General features: G+C 43.6%; 1 protein-coding gene across 3 annotated transcripts in view; it reads right to left on the bottom strand.

Moving 5' to 3' along the window:
* Positions 1 to 13,524, bottom strand: part of LOC146775765 (tubulin polymerization-promoting protein family member 3-like) — a 251,814-nt gene that overhangs the window by 42,342 nt on the left and 195,948 nt on the right. For all 3 annotated transcript variants that reach the window (XM_085638852.1, XM_085638850.1, XM_085638851.1), the window contains exon 3: positions 369 to 522. In XM_085638852.1, coding sequence (XP_085494978.1) covers positions 369 to 522 — 154 coding nt within the window. The remainder of the gene's footprint in view (positions 1 to 368; positions 523 to 13,524) is intronic.

The following is a 13,524-nucleotide window of genomic DNA, read 5'->3' as shown; positions in this document are numbered from 1 at the left end:
TGCCCGATAGTAAAACATGGACGGTAGAGGAGCCCAGGGGAGTCGGAAGAGGCCACAATGCATGCAGTACGTACTGGGTGCAAGGAAGGAAAATCGGAGAAATGGAGATTACTGGTTATTAATCAAAACATTCTTAGGTTTGCTGAAACTTTGGAAATTCCTTTTCCAACTTGCCCCACTACCTAATAGTATTCCGCTCAGGTTGAGAGAAGATGTGCTCATTAAACACTGCTAAGTACATCTTCTTGGAATGCTTCCCATAGCAATATGTTTCCCTCTTGTTTCAGGCACATTGCAGGACCACGGCAGCACAATTACTCCATTTTGTGAGTAATGAGCCAAGAGATGAATTTCCTGTAATTACTTACAGTAACGCCAACATTTGTTGGTTCCTTTCCAGCAATGAGCTGGGATATGGCCTCAAAAGCTTCCTCTTTGCTCTTGCCTTTGTACCGCTTTGATGCCAGTTCTTCTAAAGCCTTTTTAAACTCTTCATAGTTGATGACTCGAGCTGTTTTTGCTCTGGAAAAGAATATAAAATGTAATTAGGTGAACATGTTGCCAAGTTGCAAGAACTACCCAAAAAATCAATACTCAAAAGTGTACTAGCTGTTTTTAAAAAAAAGAAATTAAAAAGCCATTTCATATCAGACACAGCTTGTTACCTTCTTAAACCCATATTTTGAAGGTAAGAATAATATTAAACAAGTCACTTAAGAGCACATGATCGCCACCTTCTTTCCACAGTTTGTTGCTCCCAGTGTTGAATTTTCCAGCCGCAGCACACCCGTAAATATGAACAAATATTGGCAAAGGCATCAATGGACTTTTTGCAATTGCGAATGCTTGTTGTCAGTGCTAAAAAGTACTAGTTTAAAAAAAAAAGCGAAATGCAGCTGCAGCATCCGTATATATGCATGTGCATGCATTATGTCACTGTAGCAGCTATATTTGCTTTTTATAATATATCTTACTAAGATGGCGGACAGTTTTCTTGTGGTAAATTAAACAACTAAACAGTGCAAAAATAGGTTTTCTAATGAGTAGTGGCCCAACTGCAAATTGTAACTTCTTAGCTCTACATAAAATAAATTCTGAATGTAAAAACATGCCAGGAGTAGTAAGCATGGGAGCAATGGTGGCAGCAGGGTATACGAAGTGAATGCTGAGCAGTAGTTCCCAGCAGGGAAGGGTGGGAAAGCAATGAAGGATCTGTGGAAGGAAGGAGTTGCAAAACGTAACAAAAATACATTTTAAAAAACAAACGGGAAGGGGGGTCAGAGTAGCAACAGGCGATCTGGGGAAGAAGGGCTGAACAGCACATGGAGAAGACAGCAAGAAAACACAGTTCCATAACAGCGTATGGATAGAAAAAGAAAAAAGTAATTTTTAGAGTATAAGCAATGCTAAGATAAAAGTCTAATAAAACCATGATAAAGAAGCAACAAACATAAGAAGAGGGAGGAAAGCCATTGAATAAGTAACAATCAATTGAGATATATAATAAATCCAACCCACCATAAGCAATGTGTTGATTCAAATTCTAATCTAAATATTGGTATTATATACAGTAGATTTGTCAAGAAAAGCTGTCTGTAGGCAAGCCTGAAATGTAGCCCCTGCACCTTGGCAGTACAAGGATACAAGTCAACTAAGCAGAAATATGGCAAAGAAAAAAATGTCCTGGGTCAGGGCAAACACAAGAATAGGGATGAAAGAAATCAAATAAGGAACAGGGAACTGAGGTAGATAAGAAAGCCATCCAAATCATGAGCTAGGTCCTGACCTAAAGCTTTACACTACTTTGTTGACAATAGATCTTTGATGACAGACAGCTTATTCTGACTTCAGGTGAGATATAAAAAGTAGTTCCTGCATGTCAACAGCGGAAGGATACAAGTAAACCAATTGGAAAGATGATAAAGAAGAATTTACTGCAAGGACAGTACACACACAAGAATAGGAATGAAAAGACATCACTTAAAGAGAATGGAACTGAGGTAGATAAGAAAGCCGTCCACTCACGGGCAAAGTGCTGACCCAAAATCCTCTCTGGCACATTGTATTGTAGATAGTAGGCCTTTGATAATAGAGAGCTAAAGTAGTCTGTTAGTCCAGAGCTAAAAAGAGATTGATCTTATAGGGAAAAAGAGAAACTAGGGATCTCCTCTTTTGCAAAAGGTAAATAGGTTTTCATTTTTGAAGTCCCTTTGGGTAGGTAAAATATCCATGGGTGATTCGCCAGACATAATACAGATACGTTCATCCCACCCCACCCAAGGCCCCTTCATTATGGAGGAAGATTGACAGATTGTTCAAGGTAAGTTATACTGCTGTGTAACATTGAAACAGTGCTTTATACTATTGACATAGCTCAACGTGCTATCCAATTCATTCGGGTAAGAATCTATGCAACATGCTATGCATGTTTAGCAGAGTGTGTGTATATAGTCTGATCTATGTTGTAAGTTTTTGGTTTCAAGGATGAAGGTTAGTGGGTATCCAATTGCACTGCTGCAAACTCTGTGCTTCTCCAATGCATGGTGATGAATCAGAGGGGTGTGGGTTGACAGAATGTGCAAGTTGGTGCCCTGCCATTCCATGAAAGGTTTAGCGTGTGTCTATTTGTAGTTCGAGCTACCTGGGAAGCCTGGAGTGTCATTCATTAGTGCCAGAGGGGTGCTCCATTGGTGTCACTGTAAACTTGCTTCAACAATTTCGGATGACACCAAAGGGCTAATTGGAATAGTTTAACAGTTATATTATTGCATTTATTTATGTGCAGTATTTATATTACAGCTCAGACCCACCAGCTACTAGAGTGCTTTACACGGGTTCCAAAGTATATACATGGGTAAGGTGTAACGAATGGTCCACACTGGGAGAGTGTGAATTTTCCATAATTTGCATTTGCATATAATACAAAATTTTAGCAACATTAAACAAAATATAATTCCATTATATTGTGCCATATTTTAGCGTGGAAGGTGTCCTCATAAAAGTTGGCATGAGGGAGCAATTCACACTAAAACATTAGTGTAAAAAAACAAAAGCACCACTAACAACAGCTACTCGTGCTCTGTTGTTCCTGTACATTCATGGTCATAGTACGTTCGTGTGTAATGTTTACCACAAATGACTCTTAATTGGGCGAAGTGGCATTATTTTGGGAATTTAGGGAGACAAGGGTAAGGGTAATGCAAAATTCCCTAAATTATGTGAATTAGGCTGGTGTCATTTAAATTTCACCTAGGTCTAGACGCCACCAGTGGAAGGTAGAGTATATAAATTCACCTTTCAGAAAGTCATAGATTATCTTGCTTAACCCCATACAATCTTTAGATTGGGCGATGGATTCCATGGCCTGGTGGACCTTAAGAAGTCCAATTTATGATCTTATTAATCTCTTAGTTCAAGTGAATCACATTCCAGTACAGGAAGGCCAGCAGTTTTAAATTTCTATTTTGAAATGACATTAGAATAGCAGTGCTTTTGGGTCCCTTTTGAAGATAATAAATCAGCGATTTGTTCTGATGGTTGAGGGGGGAGATAGAGTCCTGGAGTTTTGGTTTGTTCCTGAGAAAGCTTGTATGAGAGTTTTCAATTTCTTGAAAGATATTGTCACCAGGATGAGGCTATCTAAACTTCTGAGAGCATGTTGGCCACCAGAGAGGATTAGTTTGTCAATTAGATAGTTCAGGGAGTTATTGTGTATCGCTTTCTGTACACTACAGGCAGAATGCACATTCTTTTGACTTCCATGATCAATTTTGGAGTTAGATGATCACTTCTTCCAGAACAATTAGATAGGCCTTGAGTGCTGCTTTTAAAAGAACCAGGAGAGTTTTGGGAAGAGAGATGTCAGAAGAGAGATACCATAGTCCAGTCTAGAGAGGAGAAGTGATTGCAGCACCAAGTATGAAGGACTTCATTTCTCCAGGAAGTCTGCTTTGGTAATGTGCTGCTTATTCTAGGGCAGTGGCTCCCAATTTTTTTAAAACCACAACCCACTTTTTAGAAAAACAAACTTTCGCAACCCAACTAGAGAATTTTTAATGTAGCTAAAGCTTTGTGTGGTAACGCATTGTCATTTACAAGCAGCACATTTTCCAATGAAATACAACTAAATTAGCACAGACATACAGTTTTACTGATAAACGTATACTGCACACAAATGATGTGTGGAAATCGGGTTTCATTGAATATTTATCATTTGAGGATCACCAAGTAAAGTGTCTGATTTGATTTTATCCTATTAAAATCTAGGTTTCCATTACACTTCAGAATTACAAAATAAATGGCCTTTGTTTTTGCTTTCCTAATTGCTGAATGTGTACAGTTCAAATGCAGGTATTAACATTTTGTTGTGTGTTACAAAAAATAATATCCTTCTTTAAAACACTTGTACTCCAGCAGGATAGTCACATAATTCACCTTACTTTTCTTTCTCTGACTGCAATGTGAGAGAAGTTTGTAAATACCAAGCCCCCGTGTTAAACAAGCACTGGCAAAGCTAATAGGTCTTCCTTATGCAGGAGTTATAGGCTTTGCCAATATGTTTCAGACCTTTTGTGAACCAGCTAAAAGGTAGTGGGGTAAAGGAGAGTGGCGTGGAGTGGAGTGATGTAAAGTGGAGTAGAGTGTTATGGAGTGATGTGGAGTGGCGTAGAGTAGTATTGAGTAGCGTTGTGTAATGGAGTGATGTGGAGTGTTATGGAGTGGTGTGGAGTGGTGTAGAGTGATGTGGAAGAAGTACAGTGGAAGGGCGAAGAGTGTCGTAAAGTAGAGTAGCATAGAATGTCGTGGAGTGGTGTAGAGAAGAGTGGCGTAGAGAGTGTTGTGTAGAATGGAGAAGTCCTGTAGAGTAGAGTGGCATAGAGTTGACTAGATTGTCGCAGAGTGGAGTGGCATAGACTGTCGTGAAGTGATGTAGAACAGAGTGGCGTAGAGGGTGTTGTGTAGAATGGAGAAGAGTGTTGTAAAGTAGAGTGGTATAGAGTGGAATAGCATAGAGTGGAGTAGTGTAGGAGAGTGGCGTGTCAAAGTGAAGTAGAGTGTTGTAGAGTGGAGTTTCATAGAGTGGAGTAGAATAGAGTGCAGTTAAGTGGCATGGAGTGGGATAGAGGGAGGTACATGGAGTAGTAGTGTTGTAGAGTGGCATAGAGTGAAGTAGAGTGTTGTGGAGTGGTATAGAGTGTCATAGAGGGGAGTAGAGTTTAACAGAGCAGCACGTTATAGAGTGGAGTATCGTGAAGTGTAGTGTTGTAGAGTGTAGTGCGAGTGGAGTAGAGTGGCCTAGAGTGAAGTGATGTAAAGTACAGTGGTGCAGAGTAGATTGATGTAGAGTGCAGTGGTGTACAGTGCATTGGTTTTGACTAAAGTAGTGTAGAGTGCAGTGACCTACATGGTGTGGTGTACAGTGGTGCAGAGTGGAGCAGAGAACATTGCAGTGGTGTAGAGTGCAGCAGTGTAGAGTAGACTGTTTCAGTGTAAAGTGAAGTAGCATGGAGTTGTGTGGTGAAGTGTAGGGTGGAGCGGTGTAGGGTACAGTGCAATGGCATAGAGTGGTGTAAAGTGCAGTGGCATGGAGTGCAGTGGTGCAGAATAGATTCAAATGGCATTGAGTGATGCAGAGTGTAGTGGCACAGAGTGCATTGGCGTAGAGTACAGTGAGGTGGCATAAAGTTGAGTGGCACAGAGTAGCATGCAGTGGTGAGGCGTGCAGTGGAGTACACTGTCGTAGAGTGCAGTGGTGCAGAGTAGAATGGTGCAGAGTAGGGTGAGGCAAAGCAAAGTTGCGCCGAGAGCAGTGGAATAGAGTACAGTGGTGCAGAGTAGAAAAGAGTGGTTTAGAGTGCAGTTACGTAGAGCGCAATGGTGTAGAGTGCAGTGGTTTAGAGTTTTGCAGAGTAGAGTATTGTGCCAAAGAGAGCAGTGGTGCGGAGTAGTTGTAATAGAGTTCAGTGGCGTACAGTGCATTGGCGGATTAAAGTGGTGCTGAGTGCAGTGACGTAAAGCGCAGTGACAGAAAACAGTGGCGTGGAGTGGTGCTGAATGGCATAGAGTGCAGTGGCATAGCGTGCAGTGGCATAGAGTAGAGTGGTGCAGAGTGGAGTGGTGCAGAGTGGAGTTGAGTGACAAAGTAGTCACGTAGAGTAGAGTAGCGCAGATTGCAGTGGCGTGGAATATATCGGCATAGAGTGCATAGCATAGAGTCGATTTTTTCAGAGTAGGGTGCAGTGGTGTAGAGTGGAGTAGTGCAGGGTAGAGTGGGGTAGTGTAGAGTGGAGTGGTGCAGGGTAGAGTGAAGTGGTGCAGGCTAGAGAATGCAGTGTTGCAGAGTAGAGTGCTGCAGAGAGGAGTGGCGCAGAGAGGAGTGGCACAGAGTGGAGTGGCGCAGAGTGGGATGGTGCATAGTAGCATGGAGTGTTCTAGACTGGAGTGGTGTAGAGTGCAGTGGTGCATAGTAGAGTGGGGTAGATTGCACTGGCATACAGTTAAATGGTGAAGAGTAGAGTAGAAAAGCGTAGAGTGAAGTGGTGTAGAGTGCAGTGCCTCTTCAATGTGGGTTGATTCAGAACTGAGGTTCTGGTGTCAGAGGTGGCCCTTAAATCTTAGATTTGAGGGCATTAAGAGTGTGGGTGCAAACGGCCAATGGGCTACTAGCCCCTGTGGCTAATAATCCCCTGAAGTGAACACATCTGGAAGTGTAAGTCACCTTTTATACCCAGACTATCTATTGTGCCACTTTTAAAAATAACAGAAATGTTCCTCAGCTGCACAGACCAGGTAGCCCACCCTAGAGGTGTGGCTAGTTTTCTGGGGGTGTACGCCTCCTGGATATGTAATTTTCCTATCTGCCCGGGTGCAAATGTGCATGGGGGCAGGGGGTCGTCTGTTCCTCCCTTTGGGAGGTAGCCTGGTTGCATATCAGAGGCAGAGAAAGCTCTGAAGATCACCGTCTTGATGTACTACTTCACTAGCCAGCCTGGGAGGGAGAACGTGTGACCTACTTCCTGCCAGGCCTTTGTTCCTGACTCCTGGGAGTGTTCACACTGCCTGGCAGGAGGTCATAATCCTGTCTTGGCAGAACAAAGTGTGGGCTGTCAACCAGGGCACAGGAAAGGCTGGGGCAGCCAAGTGGGCAACCTCTAAGGTAGCCAGCTGGGTGCATGCCACATCGATCCTGGCATGAGATTTGTGTCAGAGGTGAGAAGGCATATTGTTGGATACCAAACATGGCATATTTAGGCTGTACCATAACGGAGCTGCCAACCTCAGGTTGGCCCTGGAGCCAGCGTATGTTATCCTATGGACTGGTTATTATATATGGTGTCCTTTAATGGTGAAGGCCACTATAGGGACACATAAGCTTGCACTTACATGCCAACATCTTTAATATAATGCACCCTGCCTCCTGGGCTTTAGGAGAGAGTGGCATATATTAAAGAGAGTGCATTAACTTTGCCACTTATGGCTTCACTAGATTTACGCACAAATTTGAACAAATCTTATGACTTGTGGCCCAAAAAAGTATAACCTTGCCTCCCTGACTGTGGGCGAGTTTAGCTTAAAATACACCAGCACTTTTTGACCCGTGTCTGCCACAACAGGACTGGCTCAAACCAAAAAAGGGATACTCTACACCTGTGGCAATGCTCCTGGAACTTCCTGATTGAGACTCTTCCTAGGCTAACTCTTGGTTCCCCCAGACAGAGGGACCCCTGTGAGAGCATGAAGCACCCTCAGACTCCATTGGACTAGTGGAACTAGTCCCCTGCAAACTGCAGGTAAAACAATGCTCTGGATCTGAAAAATTGCTGGTTGTCGGACCCTCCAAGGGATTGCCCAAATTCAGATGGTCTAATGCATTGTGGAACTGTAGTCCTGCCTTCCACAAACTTACAGGCAGTTACCGTGTTTCTCGGGAGCACCTGCGTCAAAGTATTCATTTGCTTTGCTTACTGCTGCCAAGGATTGTTGGCTGCCAGTCTGGCAACTGACTCCTGCATTCTACGCTGCATCTAGAGGGACCTTCATCTGGCTTGCATTCGACATCAGCAGCCACGTTGTTGTGATTTTGCATCTTGTTCTTTGCAGCAATGTGTAAGCGGTAAAAAGCAGCTCTCCAGCAGCTCCCATCAGCACCAGGGACAGCCAGGACAACTCAGCACCCGGGCACCACGGACCAGGTAAAATTGAACTGACTAGTGGCATGGTCCTGGGACCCGCATCACCTTTACCGCCCTTGAGTTCCACGCAACTCGACCTGTAAGTGACCGATTGTCACTACCATTTTTTACCATTGACCGCAATGCAAATGTTCTGCTGTTTTTCATTGCTGTGATCTATGTTTTCTTCTTAAATCCATAACTCCGGTTATATACATCTGATCATGTTCGTTTTGGTGTCTGGATTAATATAAAAATCTGCTTTACCTTTTTTAATTGGTGTTGGATTTCTTCTGAGTCTTGTCAATTACTTATCGTCAATGTCTGTACTATTAAATGCTTAACAAATGTTCCCCTAGTAAAGCCTGACTGCTCTTTGCCACTCTTCCAGGACTGAGCTAAGGATTTATTAGTGTGAATCGAAGACGATCTTTGGGATTTGTGATAGTATTGCATAGTGAAGGCTAACCAGCATCACCACATAATACTCCACCCTTCTTACAGTCATGATAATTCGCTTGCCATCATAACCAACTCAGTCCTGCTGTCTCAAGTATAAACCTTACCATAAGACAAACAGTGCAGTGCAAGTAGCCTTTTTAGTGGAAGCACACACATTTGGCCCATTCAGGTATGGGCAACCAACATGTGGGTGAAGGCAATACCCCACTGTCAGTAGGACTCTGAAAGCTCTTTTTTGTTGATCAGATAGTGTCAGGTAACAGTTTCACGGTCATGCCAGATGTAAAAAAATCTGTGCACAATATTGTAGCTCTGGGCTCTCAAATACAAAACTGCACTACAAAGTTTAAAGCTAATGACTGCCCTACTCTTATCTGTGCTGCTGCCAGAGAAAACAAGCATTGACATAGCCAATATGCCTCGCCTTTGGGACCTTATAAGTGTTTAGCCATGCAACAGTTGATGTTGTTGCACCAAGGATATTGTGCTGCATAACTAAATACTTATAAGGTCCCAAAAGCGAGACCTATTGGCTATGCCAATGCTCGTTTGCTTATGATGTGCATATTTGGACAATTAAAAAAAAAAAGGGGTACAATGGCGGCTGCGGCAAGTCATTTTGAAGGTGTGTGCATGTGCGATGACGCATGCTTCTTCATACATGCAAATGCCTGTGAAATGATGCGTCCCCAATTTTCCTTCATTTTTTGATCTGAGATGGATTGGTCAATTTAAAAAAATGAAATTTATTTGTTTGGTGCAAATTATTATTACATTTTTGTAATAAGCGGACGAAGGACCCTACTAAGATCGGTAACAACCCAAGGCTACAGACCCCAGAATGCATTTGATAATAAAATCCCATGGGTGAGGTGGCCACCGCATTTATTTGTGGGTCTGCAAGTCCCAGGATATAAATGCTTGTAGGGTTAAAAAAAAGAAATATCACCTACGGAATGGCCCGAAAGTGACTGATAGCACAGGGCAGTGGCCAGTACTGTATAATTAACTCAGGAAGTGCGGGACAGTTTTTGTTTCTTAAACGGCTCATCACTCAAGCCCTGTCATCTCTCCGCCCCCATGGGAAATCTGCCCACACATCTTAACATAAAGCGACGCTGCCAGCTTCTTTGCGTGAAGGAGATGGGCAGGCTGGCCGAGGGAGCCGCCTTCCCCACCGAGGGGAGTTGTAGGTTGCCCTCCTGCTGATCGGAGTTGTTCATAATTGAATTAATGTGCTTGTGATCGCATGGCAAAACGTGAATACTCCTGCCTGATAATATGGGGGGCTTGTAAAGGAGGCCAGTTCAGGGTATTCACACGACGTGATAATTATCAGTAAACAAATACTTTGTAACACAAACTAATGAGCAAGTGATTGGGTGCTGGGCGGGATTCTGAGGTCTATCTCTAGCCGGGCAGTGTGGAGAGTAGTTTGGCCAAGATAGGAATTTGGTGGGCCTGTACACTCAACCCTTGCATTTCCCCCTATCTAAAAAACAATTCATTCAGTTCAGTGAATGTAGCTTAGGTTTGTGGTGTACTAGTTTCAAGGTGCAAGCGGAATTTTGTCCATTGCAGCTTATTTATTGCCAAAACACCCACCCACTTCATTTTTGGGTACATTGGGATTTTGTCCGTTGGAGTACCAGACCGGTACCTTTTCTGAGCTCTGCCACCATTCCCATAATACACAACGTTTGCACAATTTAACATTCGCTATGCAGTGGCCTGTTTCTGCCACTCAGCGCGAACACTTCCCGCTTGTAGCCCGCCTTCCTGCTGGTGAGTTCAATCCGGGCGGTATGTGGTGCGTTGGGTCTCACAGGATTAACTCCCCATCACTGGCAGAGACAAGACAACATGAATGAATGGCTGCCTTTCCCATGCAAATCGGCTGTCAGGTAAGATAACGTGAGCCGCTGGGCCAGCAGAGCGGCTATCACTTCAACGCCATTATCGCGTCTTTGTCGCTTTACGAGAATAGTGGGTTTAGCGGCGCAGCCACTTCAAAGGGAGCCCGCCTCCGGGCCACACTGGCCGCTGGTGACTCACGGACTCCCAACACACACGCCCTGACTCACTCCCTGCTCTCCTCACCCCAACAGCTCACACACTGAGCGGAAGAACACTCAGCTTCTCACTTCTGACAGCACACCGGGCGTGAGGCCGCGGGAAAGAATCAGAGCGCGCCCGCGCAACTCTAGCCACCCACACAACACTGAGTGGGAAAGAGTCCACGTGCACCTGGGGAGGTGGACTTGTATTTTGAACATGCGAATAAACTGCGGCCTGTTGAACTCCAGATCATGTATACGTCTGTACATTCCTAAAGAAAAGCATTAGTTTTTTTGTCAGAGTTGCCAGCGTGCAGAGGTATTACAGTGTATTGCGAGCCAAAGTTAGTGACCACCATAAGGGCTTTAACAGGGATGAAACAAGCATGCGCGCCTCGCGCTGAAAGGAGGCAGCAGGGGGAGGGGAGAGAGGAGGGGGCCTGCGCCGGTTTCGCTTTGCGGGAGCGAGCAGGAACCATATGTTTGGAATTAACACATGGTTTGAAAGCTCACTCCCGCAAGGGAATCGTCAGACGTGCACGCGTTGCCATTGGAAGCAATGCAATGCTTGCACGTTTTTGCCCACAAAGCTGTGCCGATGGCTAAAGGTCTCTTTTCCTATGCAGCACATGCATGCTGCGTAGGCGAGACCTATAAAACACTAAATTATTTAGTTATCTAAGACACTTTCAAAGTATAAAGCTAATGACTGCCCTACTCTCATCTGTGCTGCTGCCAGAGAAACAAAACACTGTAAATTATTTAGTTATCTAAGACACTTTAATAGCATTGCAATGTTATGTGAGTGCCTCTGACAGTAAAGCTCAGGCAACTGAATAGATTTAAAAAAAATTATCCCATCTGTGTGGCATACAAGCACTTTTTATGGAAGCACACAACTTCTGCCTTAGCAAAACATGTACTCCTGGCTACTAACGTGAGCGGAATCAAAGCCCCTCTCCTGTTAGTCCTTCTTAAAGCCTCTTTTTATATTGATCATATAATGTCTGGGTACAGCTGGAATGTTAAGCCAGACCTAAACAAGCATTGGCAAAGCTAACACCTGTTAGGTCTATTGCCTTTGTCAATGTTTTTGAGGAATGTTGTACAGCAGTGCAGAATATAAGGCATAAAAAGGTGGCATTTGTGCTCCTGTGACTGTAGGTCACTATAGTCTACGACTAATTGTGCAAGGTGTACAACACGATCTACAATTAATTGCAGCAGATGTACAGCGGGACCAATTTCAGGGTTGACTGACTTCAATTCAGTTTGATCCGGCAATTTCTCTTCTTTGGCATCGATCCAACACGTGGAATCGGATGCCTGATCCCTTCTTTGTCCTGATGAAGACCCGCTTTGACAATTCCCTAATATTGCTACTGGCAGGGTCGAAACGTCGACCGTTGTAACTGTCCATTCCTCAATAGGTCTCTTTGCTCTCAAATCAATTTGTATTTAATACCTGAGCTTGAGACACTTGTTATAATTTTGAAACTGGACATACCTTAAGAAAGGTCTTTTTTGTTTGTTAATATTTGTCGAATTGTGTATGTAGTCACCTATATGTATAATACACTGATTAATCACTTATGTATTTTTTCTTTAACACTGTACATATTTTCACTTGCGCCGTAACATTAATTGTGATAGACAGCTTATCTTCATGTCATTTTTTGTATTGAATAAAACGTACTAAATTTTGAAATCTTCAAATTTAAGTAAATCATTCTTCGTTAATGAATTGTAAAATGTTTTTCTGGGTTTTAGCTCCATCAGTTGATTTACCTTTCAAATAACTATTCGAAATTGCAAAGAAATAGTGCTGCTCGACAGATCCATTGTTTTTCATAGTGACCCTTTGTTATTGGTAGATACAGCGGGCATACTATTGTTAACAAATTCCACTGCTGAACTGATGCACAGTATTAATAATACTCAGGATGATGCTCTACTAATGTATGCACCACCAGTAAAAAAGAAGAGGGGTGGAGGAAAACAAAAGTTGACCAGTCATCCAAGAAGACTGTTGGTCTGCTAACAACTGACCAGATGGATCTGTGCCAGGCTGTGGTTAAATTAATTCCCAAATTTGAATCTGTGTTACAATCACTCTTGTACCCTATTATATCACGGCTCACAGGTCTAGAAGCTGTACTCACTTAAATTACTCAATTCACCGAGCTCCAATTTAGTACCCTCCCTAATATTTCTGAGGCTGTGTTGGTGGTGGGAGGCGTGGGGATTAGTCATGAGGCCCAACCTGTATCTGCTGTCTCCTCTAGTGAGGGCCGTAAGTCCATACGGTACAGTGACCCTCCACAAGCAGGTCAGGGAGACAAACGACCTGCTCAGGAGGCTCCTCAATTTAGTAGGGATTTGGGTCCACTGATAATTGTAGGAACAACTGGGGGTAGAGTGTGTTTAGCGTCCCAGAGGTGCCCTGCTGGCCAGAGGTCTGACCTTCAAACTGTCCCTCCATCCAGAGGGCATAATGCTTAAGGGTCCAATTCATCAGGCCCACCCCCAATGACCTTGGGTGAAAGGTCTTTTTTAAATTTGGCACCAGAATCTGCCCCTTTGGTGGCCATCTTGACAGGTGTTCCACCCATTAAGCAGCGTACAATGTAGACCTCAATAGACCTGTTGCATAATGTTTCCCACTGGTGTGACAACACCATAGTAAACTGACACTATATATCTCCTCACATCATCATGGCCAGAATAGTAGGCTGGGTCAGCTCTAACATAAAAAAGGATAGGGATGGAGACTACATTGTTGTCAACCTTAGACATCCCAATCACACGAGAGCTTTGGTTGACAGCCACTGCAG

Source organism: Triturus cristatus, chromosome 12, assembly GCF_964204655.1.
Source record: "Triturus cristatus chromosome 12, aTriCri1.1, whole genome shotgun sequence".
NCBI classification, from domain to species: domain Eukaryota; kingdom Metazoa; phylum Chordata; class Amphibia; order Caudata; family Salamandridae; genus Triturus; species Triturus cristatus.
This window is presented reverse-complemented; position numbering and strand designations above follow the sequence as displayed.